This window comes from Arvicola amphibius, chromosome 11 (genome assembly GCF_903992535.2).
Source record: "Arvicola amphibius chromosome 11, mArvAmp1.2, whole genome shotgun sequence".
Lineage (NCBI taxonomy): Eukaryota > Metazoa > Chordata > Mammalia > Rodentia > Cricetidae > Arvicola > Arvicola amphibius.
The window spans coordinates 95,939,845-95,955,537 of NC_052057.2; the positions used below are offsets into that span (position 1 = coordinate 95,939,845).

General features: G+C 50.7%; 3 protein-coding genes across 3 annotated transcripts; 1 reads left to right on the plus strand and 2 right to left on the minus strand.

Moving 5' to 3' along the window:
• Nucleotides 1–440: 440 nt before the first annotated feature.
• On the minus strand, nucleotides 441–6,566 carry Sit1 (signaling threshold regulating transmembrane adaptor 1). Its single transcript, XM_038348098.1, has 6 exons — nucleotides 6,517–6,566; nucleotides 1,822–2,025; nucleotides 1,565–1,700; nucleotides 1,430–1,488; nucleotides 1,247–1,308; nucleotides 441–1,156 (listed from the first exon to the last, which is right to left on the minus strand). The coding sequence occupies exons 2-6, from the start codon at nucleotides 1,862–1,864 to the stop codon at nucleotides 923–925; spliced, it is 534 nt and encodes a 177-aa protein (XP_038204026.1). The 5' UTR covers nucleotides 1,865–2,025; nucleotides 6,517–6,566; the 3' UTR covers nucleotides 441–922.
• Nucleotides 6,567–7,351: 785 nt separating this feature from the next.
• On the plus strand, nucleotides 7,352–9,888 carry Ccdc107 (coiled-coil domain containing 107). Its single transcript, XM_038347911.2, has 6 exons — nucleotides 7,352–7,545; nucleotides 7,628–7,779; nucleotides 9,188–9,248; nucleotides 9,336–9,426; nucleotides 9,498–9,604; nucleotides 9,677–9,888. Exons 1-6 carry the CDS (start codon nucleotides 7,440–7,442, stop codon nucleotides 9,871–9,873), a joined length of 714 nt encoding a protein of 237 aa, XP_038203839.1. The 5' UTR covers nucleotides 7,352–7,439; the 3' UTR covers nucleotides 9,874–9,888.
• An 852-nt stretch (nucleotides 9,889–10,740) lies between these two features.
• Nucleotides 10,741–14,304, minus strand: Arhgef39 (Rho guanine nucleotide exchange factor 39). The gene is made up of 9 exons (XM_038347953.1): nucleotides 14,047–14,304; nucleotides 13,819–13,913; nucleotides 13,488–13,608; nucleotides 13,204–13,322; nucleotides 12,435–12,505; nucleotides 12,066–12,194; nucleotides 11,514–11,743; nucleotides 11,215–11,303; nucleotides 10,741–11,093 (listed from the first exon to the last, which is right to left on the minus strand). The coding sequence occupies exons 1-9, from the start codon at nucleotides 14,182–14,184 to the stop codon at nucleotides 11,078–11,080; spliced, it is 1,008 nt and encodes a 335-aa protein (XP_038203881.1). The 5' UTR covers nucleotides 14,185–14,304; the 3' UTR covers nucleotides 10,741–11,077.
• Between the last annotated feature and the right edge of the window lie 1,389 nt (nucleotides 14,305–15,693).

Genomic DNA, 15,693 nt, shown 5'->3' on the forward strand with positions numbered 1-15,693 from the left:
TGTTCGTCAGGCAGAATAAAGACAGGGCAAGGGATGCCACTGATAGGGAGCTAGGTAGCACTCAGTGGGGACAGGGAAGAATGGGTGTGGAAACTGATGAAGGCACTAGGCCAGCAGGCAGGGGGACACAGTTACTGAAGCCATGGAGAGAGTACTTCGGGACTGGTGAGGTTTCAGACCCCAGTAGCAATGGGATGGCTCTGAACAGAAATCTTGTGACTGTTCTAGAATCAGGAATAGCACCCGAGCAACTGGGCTCCGATCCTTTAGCCTCGGCAACGACCTCTCCAGTCGTTTCCCAGCTAGGCAACCCCAGAAATCCTCTACACAAGGTCAAAGCTCCCACCCCCACCCTTGGGGGGTCTGTTACAGACCGGCAGCCTCTGGTTAAAATGCAAAACGTTTTTGAGATGCTTTATTGAAAACCAGGGGATGCCAGAGACAGCAGCATGGAGACCATGCTCTGTCCAGGGTTTTCAGGCCAGTTATCAAGACCGAGGCTCCAGAAGCCTTTCAGTGTGGGCTCCCATACATGGTACCCACCCACATCCTCTCTGGCTCTTACCACCTCCTCCCTGCCCACTTCCTGTGTCTGAGAAGACAATGAGGTATCTGATAAGCTGAGAAGGGGAGATAGGGAACCCGGCTAAACCCCGGAAGGAGGAAAAAGTGTGAAGCAGGGAGTTTGGGGGCTTACAGGAACACATAGAAAAGATAAGTGGAAGGGGGTGGGGTCTTGCAACTCCATCCTCAGGCAGTCAGGAACCTTCATACTCTGAGATGCGTGCCTTGCAAGGGCACTAAGTAACATCAACTGTCACAACCTCCTGGGGGTAGTCGGGAAGGAGGCATGCACTAGCCAAGGTGGCGGGAGTCCCTGATCCAGTAGCGAGCCATGGTTGCCCACAGTTGCAGGTCCTCCTCAGCTGGGTGCAGGCTGACTGTTGGCATAGGCCTGATCTGGGAAGGAAGCCCGGGCTCTGCGTGTCTGGGCGCACACTGAGGCATAGAGTTCCGGCTCAGGGCCCGGGGCCTGGGGCTTTGGCTCAGAGTCCAGCACCACCTCACAGTACTTTATGGGGGTCCCAGAGCTGGGGATCCGACCTTGTGCAGGTCGCAGCTGCAGGCTAGTGTAGCACGTCGCCTCCTCTGTAGCCTGGAGATGCGAGGATGTTAGACGTTCTCTGGACCCTCGGGAACGATCCCCATTTCCTTCCCTCCCCTTTTCTTCGGCCAGCTGACTCACCCTGGCAGGGCCTCCAGAAGATGGGTCCTGCCCTTCTGGCCTTGGCTCTTCAGACAGCCGTCCTGGCACAAGGGAACAGGAATCTGGTCAGCTCCTGTTAGCCCCTGGCATCTCTACATCTGCATCCCACCTACTAAGAGCAGGCCCTGTGTTCTGTTCCTCCCGTCCGTCCGCAGTACCTACCTGTCTGTAAATAGTGCAGGTTCCCATACAGGGGAATTTCTTCCACGGACCCTCCGGAGCTGTGGCACAGAGTTTGGAGACTTTTTAGTTAAGAGGGAGTACTCCATTAACCCATCCCAGTTATCCTTTACTCACTGTCCCTGCCCCTCCTGGCTCCTGCTCCGACGGCTGGTCCACTGGGACAAGAGTACAGCCAGCGAAATGAGAAGCAACACTGTCACAACCCCTAAGAGGGCCCACAGTCCCCACGCAAACGTCATGGAGGGGATCCCTGTGGATGTGAATGGAGGGGACTGTTACTGCCGTGCACAAACCCCTTCCCCAACCAGCATCAGATAGGACACAGAGCCACATAACCCCTCCCCCAGGAGCCCCTGCCCCGCCCAGCTCACCCAATGCTAGTAGGTGGCCTGTGCAGTTGCTACCGCTACTCATGTCTGCCGCCGGTCGGTGTTAGAGTCGGCTTCACGCTGTCCTGAGTCACGAGTCTGCCCTACTCATGGCCTGAGAGCTGTCACAGCCCTCCGCAACCCCACTGTCTTCTTAAACCTGGCCCCCACAGCTCAGCATCGCCAATACTGACGGTGGCAAAGTTGCTGGTTTCCGGAGAGGAAGGCAGAGAGGAGGGATCAGCAAAAGAACAAAGACCCCGCCCTGTGCCTGCACCTGCAACACCCTGAGCTCTCAACTCTCTGACATCCCCAACGGCCCTGAGTCCCCCTTTTCACAGAGTAGTCACAGGTCTGAGTGTCCTGTGCCATGACAGGTGAGTCCCCAAAGACTCCGAAGAGTACAGGTGGCCTGTTATGCGACTAGCAAGGACAGGAGCCCTTATAATGGGATGTCCATCTTTTCTCTCTGGCTCACGTTGCCATGAAGGAGATGTCTGCCTCGGTGAGCATGCTCAGACTTCACGGTTCTACTCCAAGAAATAGATGTATTTATTTATGTAGTCCAGGCTGGCCTCAAACTCAATATGAACTCGAACTCCTGCGCTTTCTTCAGCTACCTCCCTACCTAGTTCTGAAATTACAGGCATGTACCACCATGCCCAGCTGAGAAGATATCTGTATATTATTGCTATTACTTGCATTATACTCGGGAATAGGAAGATAGAGGAGGATTCCTTCCTCACAGCCTAACTCATCCCACTGTCCGTAAGAACCTGACACTCTATTAATTGCATTAAGGGAATCTCTGTTCCAGGCTAATTCAGGCAAATTAGGCCTGTCTTTAAAGTTATTCACTTGCGCTAGAGAGAGCCGCAGCAAGTTCCAGGGCTACGTAGTGAAACCCTGTCTAGGCAGGGAAGACATCCTTCACAAGGATTGGCTGGGAGACAGGTCAATGGGTGGAGTCCTTGCCTAGTAACTGTGAGGACCTGAGTTTGGATCTCCAACACCCACACAAAAGCCAGGCTTAGTGCACACGTCTGTAACCTCAGCTTAACCTGGTGCCAGGGAGGCAGGTTGATCACTAGAGCTCGCTGGCCTGTCTAGCTGAATCAGTGAGCTCCCTGTACTGTGAGAGACCCTGTCAAAGAATAGAGTGGAGCCCAGCTGTGATGGTGCACGCCTTTAATCCCTTGGGAGGTGGAGGCAGGCAGACCTTTGTGAGTCTAAGGCCAGCCTGATACACAAAGTGAGTTTCAGGACAGCCAGGGCTACAAAGAGAAACCCTCAAAAAACTAAAAAATAAAATAGAAAAAAAGAAAAGAGTGGAGAATACTGGAGCCGGACACAGGAAGTTGGTTTCCAGGCTCCACAGGGACGTGTGGATGCACACACGCAATTTTTAAAAATGTTTTATAGATCTTAGTTCTAAATTGTTATGAACAGCAATGAGGTCCTATGGTGTGTATGCTCCAGATTAGCATAGGGTGGGGCACAGTCTTATTTGTTCAGTGGAGACTGGCTTTGAACGGCTGCTCTGCCTGTTGAGGGCTAACTCAGCCAACCCAGCTGTTGCTTCACTTCTTAAAAACAGGTGTGGGGGCCCATGCCCATAATTCCGGGAACACTGACTAAGGGGCCAGCTGGACTATATAGAGAGTGCTATAAACAAATAAATAAACCAAAACACTGACTCTCCATAGAAGCTGATTCAGAGAACATCTAGTCATGCAAGGTTCCTGGCATTTTAAATTGTTCAGGTTTCTTTTAGGCTCAGTGTCTCCAATTCCACAGATAACTAAATATTTTTACTCTTTGACTACTGGGCATGATGGATGGCACATGCCTTTAAAACCAGCATTCAAAAGACAGAGGCAGGCAGAGAGCTGTGAGTTCAAGGCCAGCCTATCTACACTAGAGGGTTCCAGGCCAGGCAGGGCTATGAGACCTTGCATACATACATATATATACACACACATATATACATACATACATACATACATAAAACAAATAGCAAGGAACTAAGGGTACACAGTTCATTGGTAGAATTCGTCCTAAGTGCGCTCAACTTTGGGTTCAGCCATCAACCCCAAACCCTAGCCCAAAATTTAAAACAAACAAAGTAGGGACTGGAGTGTCTGACTCAGAGGTTAAGAGCACTTGCTGCTCGTGCAAAGAACCCAGGTTGACATCCATATGGAGGCTCACAACCATCTGTTACTCCAGTTCCAGAAGATCCAATGTTCTCTTCTGACCACCAAGGGCATCAAACACAAATGTCTCACACAGGCATATATGTGGAAACAAAAGGTTCCAGTGGCTCAGCCACGAAGATTGCTCATTGCTCTTCTAGAGGTTCAGAGTCTGATACCTAGCACCCATAGGGTAGCTCACAACCATCTCTAAATCCAGTTCCAGGGACTCTGATGCCCACTTCTAGCCACTGTGGGTACCAGGCATGCAAGTGGTACACAGACAGATATGTATGTACCCATATCATACATGAATAAAAATTTTAAGTTCTTTTAAAAATATTTATTTATTTATTATGTATACAATATTCTGTCTGCGTGTATGCCTGAAGGCCAGAAGAGGGCACCGGACCTCATTACAGATGTGTTGCTGGGAATTGAACTCAGGACCTTTGCTTAACCACTGAGCCATCTCTCCAGCCCGTCCACCAGTCTTGATATGAGGGTTTGTGCTGGTCTTGTATCTTATGCTGTATTCACTTGATATCCCTGGGAGTCCTGCTCTTTGTGTTTGAGACAGGGTTTCTCTGTAACTTTGATTGTCCTGAAACTTGAGCCTGTAGACCAGGCTGGCCTCTGATTCATAGAGATCTGTCTGCCTGCCTCCCTAGTGCTGGAATTAAAGGCGTGTGCCACTACTGCCTGGAAATAAATAAGAGTTTTAAAATATTTTTGAGAGTCTCCTTGTGTGGCTCTGGTTGTACTGGAACTCAATATATAGACCAGCTTGGCCTTAAACTCACAGAGATCCTCCTCGCTCTGCCTCATGAGTGCTGAGATCAAAGGCGTGTGCACTGTGGCCTGTGGCCTGACAGTTCTTTTTTTTTTTTTTTTTTTTTGGTTTTTCGAGACAGGGTTTCCCTTTAGTTTCTAGAGCCTGTCCTGGAATTAGCTCTTTTAGACCAGGCTGGCCTTGAACTCAGGGATCCGCCTGCCTCTGCCTCCCAAATGCTGGGATTAAAGGCATGCACCACCACCGCCCGGCCCCTGACAGTTCTTTAAAATCCTGATTGACTGATTCTTTGGAGGAAAAAAAACAGAGTTGGAAGATCCGGCAATAGTGGGCAAGAGTTCTCTGAGGCAGCAGTCTGAGCCAGGTCTCTGGGCTATCTAACTTGACACATGTTCAGAAGGCTAGGGCAGAAGGATTTCGAGTTTGAATCTAGCCTGGGCTATAGATTGAGACCCTGTCTCAAACTAAAACAAAGACAGCAGCTAGGGTTTCAGCTAAGTGGCAGAATACTTGCCTACCATGTGTGAGGACATTGGCTAGACCCCCAGTACCACCTAAAGTAATGAAACCTTATTCTGAAGACCAGGTTTGCTGGCACACACTTATAGTCCCAGTGCACAGGTTGGAAAAGCAGGCGGTCCAGAAGTTCAAAGCCATCCTTGGCTTTATACACAGTGAGTTCTGAGGCCAGCCTGGACTACATGACTCAAAAAATCGAAAAACAGACAAAAAGGCAGCCCTCAGTTGAGAGTGATGTAAACCATAGAATGAGCCCGGACTTATTTACATGGCACTGTGCCAACCGCCATCACTCCAGATTTGAATTACCCCACCTTCCCATCCCAGCTATCTTGGGGCAATCAGACGTTGACAGCTCCCGTTGCCCTGCTCTTCTGTTTCTCTTTCTGGAAAAACAAGCATCGGTCCCCACATTTTATTCATTTATTTAATACATGTGTACCTCTTGCCTGGTGATTGACAAGTCCTGAAGACAGAGAAGCAAATGGAGCATGTGTCTTCCCTTAGCGAGCTAATGATCTAGTTGAGAAGATGGCCCAGTGTTGCCCAGTTAAACGTTAACAGGGAAAGTTGGGCATGCTGTCTGCGTACCTTGTAACCCAACACTCCATAGACTACAGTAAGAGGAAGAGGATCTTGGACTTTAGGCCAGCATGGGCTACTGAGACTGTCTCACACAAAGATAGGACGGAGGGTGTAACACCATGTCCTAGTTTCTTGGTTGTTTTCAAGTCAGGGTCTCCCTCTATGTAGACCAGTCTGGGCCTTGAACTCATAGAGATCTGCCTGCTTTTGCCACCCAGTGCTGGGATTAAAGGAGTGTGGTACCACGTCTGGCATTTCTAATTATTTAATTTTTTTTTTATTTTTTTGGTTTTTCGAGACAGGGTTTCTCTGTGGCTTTGGAGCCTGTCCTGGAACTAGCTCTTGTAGACCAGGCTGGTCTCGAACTCACAGAGATCCGCCTGCCTCTGCCTCTGCCTCCCGAGTGCTGGGATTAAAGGCGTGCGCCACCACCGCCCGGCCTGGCATTTCTAATTATTAACCTTGTGTGGGTACTGCATGACTAGAAACCCCGCTTTCGGGAAGTGGAAGCAGGAGGATCAGAAGTTCTAGGCCAGCACCAGCTACATAGAGAGTTTAAAGCCAGCCTAGGCTACAAGAGACCCAGAAGAACCTAGTTATATTTACCTTTTGGGTTGTTGTGAACATTCATTCATTCCATTCCATTCCGTTCCTCAAGTACCCGCTAGTGTTTTTGCTAGGATCGTACAGTAAAACAGGAAAAGAGATACGGCGATATGCTCTCTTGGCACTAGCAGCATAATAAAGAAAGAATAAATTAGAAGTTAAGATATTTTTTTCCTTTCTTCTATTGGCAAATGTGTCTCATGTCTTGAGGGTGGAGTTGACTTTGAGTTCCACGAAGATTACCGGTCTACACCACATCTGTAATTTCTACACACAAGAAAAGAAGCAGCCGCGCTGAGAATGAGCCCCGTTCGGTTGGTGCGCCGAGGCGCACTGCCTGCGTCACTAGGAGAGCTGACGGATGACGTCCCGCCGCACGCCGCTCGGCTCACCCGAAGGATCGCTTCTTGGCGGGCTAGCTGTGACTCGCGGGGGTAGTCTGCGCGCGTGCGCACGCGGCACTCTCTGCCTGTGGTCCGGGGACTTTCCCCTAGGCGAAAGGATAAGGAACTGGTCCCTCGTGTGTAGCCTAGGAAACAGGCCTTCAGAGCGAGCTGCTCGATGTGCAGCAACGCGGCCATTTTATAGCTCTAAAACAGTTCTAGCTTTACGCTTATGGTGAGGAAATTGGTCCGTTCAGTTCTAAATACAGCGAGCCACTGTTTTACGCACGATACTTTATACTTATAGATCCTGGAGCCATTCTTGCTTAAGGAATATATAAATAGATAGGAAATTAACTAATATAGGAAAGTCAGCTGGGCGTGGTGTTATGCAAATATTACTTGACCCGCCCTGTGCAATGGGCGTGACCACCCGAGGCGCCCTACAGCGGGAGCTGCGGTCGCGTGCGCGTGCGCACTACGGCGGGACGCCAACGCTGGGACGTGGGGGTTCTGGTGCACCTCCGCGGTGAGCCAGGGATGGCGGGCGCGGACCCCGTGTCGAGTGTGCTGGGGCTGCTGCTTGTGTCTGCGCTGTTTGGGGTCCTGGGAGAGCGCCCCAGCCCCGATCTGGGGGCACACCCAGGTACCAGCGAGGGCTGCTGGAGGGAGGTTTGGACTGCCTGGGAGAAGCGTCCTGTCCCCTGACGGGTGTCTTTAATCCACAGAACACCGCTCCCAAGTCGGTCCCGGTGCCACCGAACCCCGACGGCGGCCGCCACCCAAGGACCAGCGCGAGCGGGCCCGGGCCGGAGCGCTGCCTTTGGGGGCGCTGTACACTGCTGCCGTCGTGGCTTTTGTGCTGTACAAGTGTTTGCAGGTGCGGTTTGGCCGTGGGTTGGGGGGAGTCCTGGGCCTCAATCTCCTGGGGGCGCCATGGTGCCAAGAACAAGACCCCGCTTCCCGGCCGCCAGTGAAATGAACATCTTGGGGGTTCGAGGAGCTAGAGAAGTAATGGGTGTAAGGTGCCTGGGAGATGATAGCTAATGACCGTTACGTTTAATCCTCCCACAGTCCAGTGAAGAGCGATTTTTTTTAACTCGAGATCATTCACCTAGTGTCTGTTGAAAGTGAGGTTTTGTTTTTGTTTTTTGTTTTTGGTTTTTCGAGACAGGGTTTCTCTGTGGCTTTGGAGCCTGTCCTGGAGCTAGCGCTTGTAGACCAGGCTGGCCTCGAACTCACAGAGATCCGTCTGCTTCTGCCTCCCGAGTGCTGGGATTAAAGGCGTGCGCTACCACCGCCCGGCTGGAAGTGAGATTTTTAACCCAACCATAGTGTCTATATGCGAAACAATGCAGTTACTGCAGAGGCTCCAACTTTGGCCCAAGAGGGTGTTAGTGTGCCAGACACCAAGCCTTTCATGTTCTTGGAAAGGAAGGCCTGAAATGTGAACTAACAGTACATACTGACGGGGCTGAAATAGAGTTACCACTATTATTACTACCTAGGGCTGTATCTTCGGTTCTGATCAATTACTTGTATTAGGAAATAGAGACTGAACTAATTAGTGACAGAAAACTAGCTGAGATGGCGAGCCAGGCAGACTAGACAGGCTGGAATGAGGATTAATAAATGCTAGTCCTGTCTTATGAATGGAGCTAAGCGGTCAGGGAGACAAGCTGCAGGGCCTTTGGAAGAGATGTAGGCATTGCAGTTGATAGGTTCACGGTGTGTTATAATAACCTACTTTGCAATTAAAGGGTCTGCCCGTCTGGACAGTGAGAGAATTGTATCCTAAAACCTTAGGGCACTGCCTTTAAGAGCACTATATATTCAGTAAAATCTGGAAGGGGGGGTGATGTAAATTGAAAACTAACTTGACAGACTGGGGACTTGATACCAGCAGAAACTGAGGGAGCTGGACCTAGTGGTCCAGCTACTTGTTAACCCAGCTACTCCAGAGGTGGAGGCAGGAGGATTGTAAGTTTAAAACCTGTCTGGGCAATTTAACAAGACCCTATCTCAAAGGCAACACAGAGGGTGGGGGATGCTAAACAAGGAAGCAGGAGTATGGCCGGCCAGTCTTCAGATTCCTGCTGTAGAGTCTCACATTCCAAGGAGTGCTTTGGCGGTGTAGCCATATGTGGGCATATCGGCGTGTTCTTTCATGTTCTGGGAAGCAGCTGGCCTAGAAACTATTGTGATTCTGGGGTGAATGCCCAGAGCTTCCTCTGGTCCCTGTCTTTACTGCCGTTGAGGACTGTTACCCTTTCCCGCTTCCACCGCAGGGCCCGGATGAGGCTGCCATTCTCCAAGAGGAAAAAAACAAGAAGAAATCCTTGCAGGCAGGTGGGTTGAGCAGCTGTAGTGGTGGTTTTTGTGGGGGAGTCGGTCAGGGGACTCCGGGAGGAACCATCCCATCTACCTTCCTCCCAGAGCAACAACTGGTGCAGTTGACACAGCAGCTGGCCCAGACAGAACAGCATCTCAACAACCTCATGACCCAGCTGGACCCCCTTTTTGAGCGGTGAGAATCTGCGGGGTGAGTGGGGAGCCACAGAGACAGATTGAGCAGCCCCTGAGTGGATATTTCTGCAGGGTGACTACACTGGTTGGAACCCAGCGGGAACTCCTCAGCGTGAAGCTCAAGACCGTCCACCAGCTCCTCCAAGACCGCAAGCCTGACGCGGGTGTGCAAGTTCCAGGTAAACGATCGGGAGGTGAGGGCTGGGAGACAAAGCCTGTGAAACTGGAACCAGCTGATCTTTCCCTCACAGAGGCCAGCGTACCCTTTCCTAAGGACCAGCAAGAAGCTAGCAACAGTCAGACCTGCGAGGGGCCCACAATCTGGAGCCCAGATTCATGGAACCTAGCTCCTTCCTGGGAGGTGGAGCAGGGACTGAGGCGAAGATGGCACAAGACTGTCACAAAGGACCCAGCAATGAAGTGGGGGCAGCCACTGAAGGGTCAGTAAAACCCAATCACCTTGCCCTGGGTGTGCCTCTGTGTTTTTCCTGCTCCCAGCTGGTCCAACACAGGAATACTAGGTGCCTAAGCCAGCTGGGCCTCCCAGAAAAGGTTCCCTTATTAGGAAAAGAGACTGCTTTCCAGAATTCAGAGAAGACAAGGAGCTACAGTCCTTCCCTGTACTCCGGAGGCTACTGAATGCCAGCCATCAAGGCTTAAACTCCTTTTTCTCATGGTTTAGACAGAAAGTTCTTTCCAAAAACACAACAAAACAGCACTTTATTAAGATCCAGTGGGGAAATAAATTATAGAACTTTTAAAACATAGGAGGTAGTTCAGGAAGATCTGGAGTTCAAGGCCAGCTTGGGCTACATGAAATCTTGTCTCAAGAAAAGAAAAACTATATAGTAGCTAGGTGTGGCAGCATACACCTGGTAAACCCAACACTTGAAAGGCTGAGGCAGGAGGAATTCAAGTTCACATCAGCCTGGGTCACAAAGGAAGACCCTGTCTCAAAAATAAAACAAGAAACCATCGATAACAAAAAGGGCCTCCTATAAAAAGTTACAAATTGAATAAACAGTGAGGCTCCCGGTGGCATGGTCTCAAAAGAGCTGGATCAGCTGGGGCTCAGCTAGGTTCAAGCCTGCTTTCTAATTCTTGTTTTGTTTTTTTAAAACAAGACAGGGGGGCCGGGCGGTGGTGGCGCTTGCCTTTAATCCCAGCACTTGGGAGGCAGAGGCAGGCGGATCTCTGTGAGTTCGAGACCAGCCTGGTCTATAAGAGCTAGCTCCAGGACAGGCTCTAAAGCTGCAGAGAAATCCTGTCTCGAAAAAAAAACAAACAAACAAAAAAAAAGACAGGGTTTCTCTTATGTAGCCCTGGACGTCCTAGAATTCGCTGTGTAGACAATGCTGGCCTAGAACTCAGATCAGCCTGTCTCTGCCTCCCAAGCACTGGGATTAAAGGCATGCACCACCACTGCCAGCTTGGCTTTGATAAACTAGTTAAATGGCTCGTGTCAGCCCACGGAGGATCCTGTGGTTCCAGTGTTGAATTCAATTTCCTTTTGTTCTTGGCTCTGCCCTATCCCTAAGTATCCTGAATTCTGGAATTTTAAGATTCTTCTTAGGCATGCCCAGCTGCCACGTATATCCCAGGATAGCACATTTGTAGATGACAGCATCATGTTGCAGAAAGGTTGGACGCTTCTAGCTCTTCTGACTTCTGTGGGAAGAGAGAAATAGTTCAGGTTGGAATGCGTGCTCTGTTCAGTCGTCCGTGGGGATGGGGGAGCCCGGCGATGAGAGAAGCACTCCTTTCCAGCTCAGGAAAGGGCACAGCTTACCTGATGGCCACGGTCAGGCTGTGGTACCATCGTGACAGCTCCTCGTGGTCAGTGGACATGAGCAGTAGCTTCTCATGGGGGAAGGACAACTAGGGAGAAACCGCTTTAGTTCAGAACAAGCCAGGCCGAAGTGGTGACTGGTTCCACGGCAGTCACTCAGGGATAAGAGGATGACTAAAAGGAGAGCTTGTCCCCAGCCATGCCCTCACTCTCATGGAAAGGGACCCAGGACAAGTGACACGCTGGTCTCTGAGTGCCTGTCGTGTATCTGAGGCCCAGATTTCCCATCTACAACTTACACTGAGCAGACCACCACAAGTTCCTCCCGAATGGCCGAAGACCCTGTTAAGTTGACACTGGGACATAGGGTACAGGGCCCTGCAGACAAAGGTGCCACTCTTCAGCAGGTGCAATGGGGGTCGAGGCTTGGTCATGAGGAGCACATCAGAGAAGAGGAAGAACATGCGGGGCCGGGGCTCCCCGGTGGGAGGCACCACTAAAAGCCAGCCCTGTCGCAGGAACCATCGCCCTAGAAAATGAGAGCCGTTATCTTGTACAGCTTCAGAATCCACGGGGACACAAAAGGGCAGGAAATGCAGGGGCAGGGAGGTATATGCTGGCTTTGAAGTTTTTGTTTTTTAAATTATCATATGTATATAGAGAGGTCAGGGGACAACTCAGGGGAGTCAGTTCTTTCCAGCTACCTTTACGTGGGTCCTGGGATTAACTCAGTTCATCCAGCAAGTGCTTTCAGCCATCTTGCTAGCCCAATAATACGCTGGCTTTGTAGAGGAAGAGAAGCAAGTAGGAAGGGGGCAATGAGGACAGAAAAGACAAAGTCCACGGTCTACCTGAGGTAAGCCCTTTTGCCTTGCGTCCACTGAGAAGAGCCTGGACACGCAGGAGGTGCTGGTCATTCTTCTGGCTCTGGCCAATGGCATGGACTCTCTGGGCAGTCTTGCTCACCAGGCGGGCAGCCCCTGGAACAACACTCTCTCGTTTGCAACAGGACTTAGGCTCTGCGTGGCTACTGGTGGTAAAAGGCAAGCTAGCCTGGAGGGGCCTGCATCAGATTCTAGCTTCTTGCAGAGGCAGGACACTTAGGGACACTATACATGTTATAGGACATGGGAACATACCAGGCATTGTTGGAGGTCAGAACCAGAAAGGCTTTCAGGACAGGCAGCCTCTGCCTGAGTTGGAGAAGAACAAGAACCTACGTGTGAGCTGTTGGTAGTCAGGGCTGTTGGGGACTGTGTTTTCGGCCAAGGCCACGATGAGATTCTCGTACCTGGAAGTGGACAATTGGAAGAAAAGGGAAGTAGAGCCAGGCAAAATGCCCCGGTTTCAAATGATCTGAAGAGCACCTCCCAGATGTTCATCCCTTAATTATAAAGTCAGAAAAGGCCTGGCTGCTCTGCTGCCCTCTCTAACCTAGGACTCAGAATCTGGGCTCACACTATGCAGGCCACTTCCATCCCACACTGAAGAATCAGTGGCCGACTGTAGTTCAGGAGGCTGGGTCAGAAGATGGAACTTAAACCAAGGAGGCTACCACAGACAACCTGGGAACCCTGGAATAGAACTTTGGGACTAGGCTAACCCCAGACCCCAATGAGCTTTTCCAGACAGCCTGTCTATGCCTTAGTGCAGGTTCCCTCTCTTCAGTATGCAGTCCCATGGTCCCAGACTGAAGCTGCAGGCACTAGGTCTCCCTGTACTTCAAGATACAGTCCCACAGCCCCAGTCTGAGACTACAGGCCCTGGGTACCCCTGTACATCAGCACACAGTCCCACAGCCCCAGGTCTCAGGCTGCAGCCCGTGGGTACCCCTGAGGGTTCACATTCACTCCAGTAAAAACGCCTTAGAAGATACTGGGCTCAGAGGGGCAGAGCTGGGATAGAACCTATGACATCCCCTACAAAGCTGTAGGCAGAGCTATGTATGCAGCCGGAGGAAATAATTCTAGTCTAGAGGGGTCCACTCACTGCTGGAGCCGCTGCAGAGGCAGAGGGAGCAGGTCCTGGAGTTGAAGACCCCTAAATTCAGGGCGGCCTTCCTGAAGCCTCACGAACCTCCGAAAACGTTTATTCTTCTTCAGCTGCGCCTGAATCCATAGGGAGAGTTTGCATCAGGAAGAGAAACCACTTTCTTATATTACACTCTGTGTATACACGCTCAGCCTTCAGCAAGCGGTGTGCACTCCTGAGGTTCGAAATGCAAAACACTATTTAGGTCTCTAGATTAAGAAGGGAAGGAGGAAGAGAGTTACCTGAAGGATGGTCTGAGAACTCTCTGCATTGGCAGCAAACTGGGTGTAGAGCTCCAGGTGGGAGCAGAAGCCCTCTAGCCCCGGTCCCCAGTGCCCTTCTTCCAAGTAGGGAAGCAGCTCTCTGTGTGGGCAAAGGACAGTAAAAAGGCAGGCCAGCAACTACTCAAGCTCTCCCACATATACCTCCCACAACCCTGTCTCGGAGGCAATGCTATTATCCCATTTTACAACTGGAGCGCAGGCAGGTTGAGGCATTGGGCCAAGGCCACAGGTGAAAAAGTTGGCAGATGAACTTGGCCTTTCCGACTAGTCGACTTATGCTTCCACTCACAGGCTGGCGGCATAGATAAGCTCCCAGTTCCCAAACAGGGCCTGGCGCTCTGGTGGTCGTAGTGTCCCCTTGGCTTTCAGGATCCCCAGGAAGTACTGTGAAGGGAACGAATACAGTGTTCTCGACTGTATGTAGCAAGAGGAAGCCAACGTCGAGGTGCATCCAGAAACTGCAGATATCAGTCCGAAGCAAGGTCTGAGACCCTCCCATACCCCCGCAGAGCCCCACCGTGGCCACAAGGCCCAGTTGTTCCTGGTAGCGACGCTCGGTCTCCAGCAGCTCCCGAGCGGTGCAGACACGTTTCCGTTCCCAACGAGCACGCTGCTGTCGCACCGGGCAGTGCGCGGTGGAGCCTGGGCTCTCCATGCCTGAGCCAGGGTTCCAGGCTTCCCGCAGCGTCGCGCCGGAGATTCAAATTCCAACCGCTCGGGGGGCGGGGCCGCGGAGATGCGGCCCGGGAGCACAGAGCGTGCGCGGGCTGCGGCCCGCGGGGCGGGTCCCCTCTGCTATGTCTGCCCCATCCGCCAGGGCGGCGCTCTAGGTGCGCTGCGACGTCGCGCAAATGCCAGGTGTGGCCGCTGTGCACCGGTGCAAGGCACGAAGGAGCCACAGCTGTCTGAACACGGAGACAGGAGACTGCAAAATGCAGACGTTGACAAGGACTCTGTCTAACTGCATAATTGGGAATGTGGGGATAAGTACCGTCCATACTACGTCTTTAACCCATGCCAGAGAGAAGCAGTTGGCCAGTCATTCCCAGTGCTTTCACCAGCTAGGAACCTTTGAGCTTTGGACCAAAGTGCGCAAGTTTTAAGTTACTGTGTTTCTTCATTTAATTTTTTATTGAGATAGGTTCCTATAATGTAGACTGGCCTTGAACTGAATTTGAGGTTGACCTTGGTTTTAGCTGCCTGCCTTCAGCTTCTAAATGCTGAAATTAGTTTTGCAGCGTCATACCTGGCTTATGAGGGGCTGAGATGGAACCCACTCGTGCATACTAGGCAAGCACTCTACAGCGACATCCCAGTCCTGGTTTTGTTGTTGTTTTGTTTCTTTTCGTTTCATACTGATCGAAACTTGATCACAAACTAGCTTCAGGTGAGGAGTCGGTAACGTGGTAGTTTGGGTTTACTAGAGTTTTTTTTTTTTTTTTTAAATTTTTCTCGCATAAAATACATTCCAACCACAGTTTCCCCTCCCTGCACTCCTCTCAATCCCCCCCCCATACTTCCTCTCTCCCTCATTCTGATCAAGGACAAAAGCTTTTTTTTATCAGAAGGAGAATGTTCTAAATTTTCCTTAGGACTTTGAGGAATTGGGTATACCCCCGTAAGGTAAATTTGCTGGAACATTTTGTCAATATGTCAGGAATCTCTTTTTAAAGATTTTTATTTTAAAAAACTATATGTTCACATGGGAGGGTACGTGTATGTGAGAGTGGGGTGTGTGTACATCTGAATGCCAGTGCCCTGAGTCCAGAAAGAGATGTCCCAGGAGCTGGAGTCATGGGCAGTGTGGTCACCCAGTGTGGGTGCTGGGAATCAAATCCTGGTCTTCTGAGAAAGCAGGGAGCACTCTTAACTCCCCAAGCATCTCTCATACAGATAGACAAATATTTTTAAAATAATAAAAATAAATATTTTTAAACAAGGGGAGGGGGCTGGAGAGATAGTTTATTAGTTAAGAGTGCTGGCTACTCTTCCAAAGAACTCAGGTTGAATTCCCACTACCCACATGATGGCCCATAACCATCTACACCTCTAGTTTCAGGGGATCAGGCACCCTCTTGTGGCTGTCTCAGGCATCAGGCATGCATATGGTACACAGACATATGTAATTGAACATTTCTCTCCAACCCACCAGTTCACAAATACC

Bases quoted from the DNA above. Each gene is read 5' to 3' on its own strand.
- Sit1 (XM_038348098.1), bottom strand. From the start codon at position 1,864: ATGAGTAGCGGTAGCAACTGCACAGGCCACCTACTAGCATTGG. The intron at 1,489-1,564 runs GTGAGTAAAGGA...TCTGTGCCACAG, and splicing joins AGCCAGGAGGGGCAGGGACA to CTCCGGAGGGTCCGTGGAAG. The intron at 1,157-1,246 runs GTGAGTCAGCTG...TCGCATCTCCAG, and splicing joins CTTCTGGAGGCCCTGCCAGG to GCTACAGAGGAGGCGACGTG.
- Arhgef39 (XM_038347953.1), bottom strand. From the start codon at position 14,184: ATGGAGAGCCCAGGCTCCACCGCGCACTGCCCGGTGCGACAGCAGCGT. The intron at 12,506-13,203 runs GTGAGTGGACCC...GTCCACTTCCAG, and splicing joins CCTCTGCAGCGGCTCCAGCA to GTACGAGAATCTCATCGTGG. The intron at 11,744-12,065 runs GTAGACCGTGGA...CTCATTTTCTAG, and splicing joins GGCAAAAGGGCTTACCTCAG to GGCGATGGTTCCTGCGACAG.
- Ccdc107 (XM_038347911.2), top strand. From the start codon at position 7,440: ATGGCGGGCGCGGACCCCGTGTCGAGTGTGCTGGGGCTGCTGCTTGTG. The intron at 7,780-9,187 runs GTGCGGTTTGGC...CTTCCACCGCAG, and splicing joins TGCTGTACAAGTGTTTGCAG to GGCCCGGATGAGGCTGCCAT. The intron at 9,249-9,335 runs GTGGGTTGAGCA...CCTTCCTCCCAG, and splicing joins GAAGAAATCCTTGCAGGCAG to AGCAACAACTGGTGCAGTTG.